This window comes from Eurytemora carolleeae, unplaced genomic scaffold, assembly GCF_000591075.1.
Source record: "Eurytemora carolleeae unplaced genomic scaffold, Eaff_2.0 scaffold91, whole genome shotgun sequence".
Taxonomy (NCBI): domain Eukaryota; kingdom Metazoa; phylum Arthropoda; class Copepoda; order Calanoida; family Temoridae; genus Eurytemora; species Eurytemora carolleeae.
Window position 1 is genome coordinate 2,128 of NW_019396098.1, and position 3,986 is coordinate 6,113.

Genomic DNA, 3,986 nt, shown 5'->3' on the forward strand with positions numbered 1-3,986 from the left:
CCCCCCCCTCCCTCCTCAACAAAAATAAACTTGCAGGCACGCTCCCCAAATTTGTCCCCTCTATCCTACTAAATCATCCCCAGTTTGTTTTTAAAACATTTCTCTGCTCAGAATAAACTGAGGTAAAATAAATCGTTTATTTTTCGACAAGATTGCACATTAACCAGATCTTTACGACAGTTCATTAAATCAACCCCCCCTCCCCTCCCCTCCCTTCACCTTTAACTATTTCTAGTTTCTAACAAATTAATCTCGACGGAAGTTTACATGAACTTGGAACTTCGGTTCAACAATTCATATGTCTCTTGTCACCTAGTTGGAATTTTATTTGTCAAGAAAATTGATACATATTGACCCCCCCCCCCTCCCTCCTGGGGGTCTTCCCCCCCCTTCCGGTCAGCTGGCAAGGTTTAAATATCCATGTCCTGGATGGTAGGTAGGAGGAGTAGGATAATTAGCAGAGTAACTTGACCCTCCCTAATTTATCCCTCATATATCTCAATTCTCTCATTGTTTCAGGCGAGAAACCGTTTGAGTGTGAGATTGAAGGTTGTGACAGAAGATTTGCCAACTCCAGTGATAGAAAAAAACATATGCATGTTCATACCACGGATAAACCCTACTATTGTAATATCCGGGGATGTGATAAAACCTACACCCATCCGTCCTCTCTCCGTAAGCATCTAAAGATACATGGTAAAGATGCTCTGGTTGGATATGATAGCGATGATTCTGGAGCTACTTCTCCTTCTCTTCATTCAACCTCACTCTCATCTCCTCATATGAACCCTCCCTCTATTCCATCTCCTCATATAAACCCAGTTTCCCAACCCTCTCCTCACATGAGCCAACCTTCTCCGCGCTCTTTGAACTCCCTCCCGGAGTATAAACCTCCTGCCCAGCTCTCGGAGCTATCAGAGTACAAATCCAACCTGAGTGAGTACAAACCTCAACTCTCCAACTGGTACACGCCCTCTTCCCTTCATATTCCCGCCCACATGAACCACGCCCCCTCCCTTCTCTCCTCCTCCTTCCCTCACCACCACTCCGGATATCCAATCTCAACCTCACATCAAATGTTTTAAACAACTGCAGTTTTTCATTCAGATAAAAAACCTTATCTTGCTCCGCAACCCGAACCTTCCAGCTTTAGATGCATTCCTGAGCTTGAGAGCAAACCTGAACCCAAACCTTGATCTTCCTTATGTAACATTATTTTACTTAATATATAACTATGTAAATCGTCAAAATACTCAGTTTTTAAAACAGTGCAAATAAATAAATATAGATCAAAGAATAATGAATATTCTCCTTGTAAACTTATTTTTTTCAGTCTATGTTTTATCAATAATTACACATTCCAGTTCATATTTCATATTTTTCTTCAACTACAAAAGCACGAGATAATACAAATAAAAAAATCACAATTTACCACGTAGTTTGAACCCGCCTAACCAGAGTAGGTTGTTTTAATTGGTTGGCCCACTATAAACGAATGAGAATTGCAGATAAAAACAATTTACATTGTACATTTTAAACATAAGAATGATGATAAATCAGGAAAAAGGTCAGGGAGGATACTCAGCGTAAGGGTTGGAACAGAGGGTAACATAAGTTATTAAAATCATGTTTATGAACTACAGGGTGAGGAAGATAGTAAAGACGAAGTTTATCCACATGATACATGGTTTTTTTTACAGATATAATTTGCATAACTATCTAAATAAATCTTGGCGACTTTTCTTTTAAACGATTTTGCAGATTTAGTTTCTTTCAGCTCTAATTCAATCAAATTCCATATTTTTGGAAATAAGGCAGAGGAAAAACATTCTAGAGTTTTAAAGAGAACCTTTTCAAGTTTATATGATTTTGTTCTAATTGGTTCAGCAAAAGAATTAAACATATCCTGGAAGGAAGCTGGAAGGTTTTCATAAAAGGATTTATGCATAAAAGATAGAACACCTAGTTTATATGTATCATCAAGATTTAGGAGTTCTAACTGCGAAATAATGCAGATATATGACTAGAGTTGAAGGATGGAGCTTCATGTGGAGTTTAATGATATTCAAATTCAGTTTCTAGAGCATTTATAATTCACAATGCTCAATCTTTCTTCTTCAGTCTGCTGCTGCTGAATTTCTCTGCAGATTTCTCTTTCATAGTATTTTACAGAAATCTGCCAAAATGTTAACCTGCAGGGTGTTCCAAAATGTTAAACTGCAGGGTGTTCCAAAATGTTAACCTGCAGGGTGTTCCCAAATTAAGCGACTAGAACAAGTGTCTTGAATATTACAATCAATCTATAATCTTGCAAAGCATGTCTTACCTTTTTTAATTGTGCTTATACAATTGTGTAACACACCCAGTGGAGTGTGTATTTGTTTACATTCAATCTTGGCGTGATAAATTGAAGCCATGCAGATAGTTTGCAACCCGATGTCGAAGACCTTAGATATTTCAAACTATCAATTCTGAGTAAATAATCCAAGTTTGAAATATCAAAGGTTTACACCACCAAGTTGCAAAGATATAGGAATTAGAAAATCTGGTTGTGAGAAAATACTCCATTCCTTTAACCGTGTAGCTAAAAAGCAAACCTGGAATTTAATTTCTAGATCAGTCTGCTTTATTTATTAAGAGAGATTATCAACAAAACGCCCAAACCTTAACTTACACTTCTCTAACTTATACATCTAGATTCAATCATTTATATCTGGTTAAAAATAACAGACAAAATCAAGTTTGACTATTTAAAGATGAAAATTTTCCAATTGAGCCAAAAATTTAAGAGAACTTACTTTTTTAAGCGTATTAAAATAACTGCTTGATTTAAATATCTCCGATAAGTCAATCAATGTCAGAACTCGTCCTGCTCATTTCCACAAGAATTTTCTATTTTTTTATAAAGTGTGATGACTGCAAGGTTCTTGGTTCGGTTCGGCTAGAATATACTAAGATTCAGGTTTGAAAAAGACGGATCATGGGTCAGATTTGGTGAGGTCAGGAAGGATCAGGATTTAGACTTGATTTGGTCGGGATCAATCAGAGCTCAGATTTGTTTGGTCAGGATGTTTTAAGGTTCAGAGCTGGTTTTGCCAGGATGGATCAGGGTTCAGGTTGAGTCAGGATTATCAGGGTTTACATTTGATTTGATCAACATGGACCAGAGGGTTCAGGGTAGGTTTGGTAAGGAAGGATTAGGGCTCAGGTTTGGTCAGGTCAGGATGAGTCAGGGTTCAGGTTGGGTTAGGAGGGGACAGATCAAGGTTCAGGCTGGGTTAGGTTATGATGAATGAGGGTTCAGGTTGGATAAGGGTTTAGGTTGGGTTAGATTAGGATGGATCAGGGTTCAGGTTGGGTTAAAAAGGAACGGATCAGGGTTTAGGTTAGGATGGATCAGGGTTCAGGTTGGGTTAAGAGAGGATTGATCAGGGTTTGGGTTTGGTTTGGTCTTGATAGGTTTAAGTTTGGATTTAGCTTAGCCAAAATGTATCAGGGTTTAGATTTGATTTTGATAAGACGTAAGTTTGGTATTTGTCTGTTAAGTTTTTGGTTTGTAATGGTTTAAGTTGGTTTGTATCAGGGTCTGATTTTGATTGGTCAGTGTATCCTGGTGGGAGGAGGAGCTAGACTAGTCTACCCTGTCATCCAGAGTAATTAGATTAAAATATCTTTAAACACTCAACCATAGAATTCCTGCCTTCTTGCTCTAGGGCAAGGGCTGGGGGGGNAATAGATACAGATAAACAGGGTACCTAGAGAACCAGAACCTAGTCGGAGTATACCTAGTTCTAATAGATACAGATAAACAGGGTACCTAGAGAACCAGAACCTAGTCGGAGTATGCCTAGTTCTAATAGATACAGATAAACAGGGTACCTAGAGAACCAGAACCTAGTCAGAGTATGCCTAGTTCTAATAGATACAGATAAACAGGGTACCTAGAGAACCAGAACCTAGTCGGAGTATGCCTGGTTCTAATAAAT

General features: G+C 38.2%; 1 protein-coding gene across 1 annotated transcript in view; it reads left to right on the forward strand.

Moving 5' to 3' along the window:
- LOC111694893 (zinc finger protein ZIC 4) overlaps nt 1-1,288 on the forward strand; it is a 2,157-nt gene extending 869 nt beyond the window's left edge. The window contains exon 2 of the mRNA XM_023463945.1: nt 520-1,288. Coding sequence (XP_023319713.1) covers nt 520-1,085 — 566 coding nt within the window. The 3' untranslated portion in view covers nt 1,086-1,288. The remainder of the gene's footprint in view (nt 1-519) is intronic.
- The last annotated feature ends 2,698 nt before the right edge of the window (nt 1,289-3,986 follow it).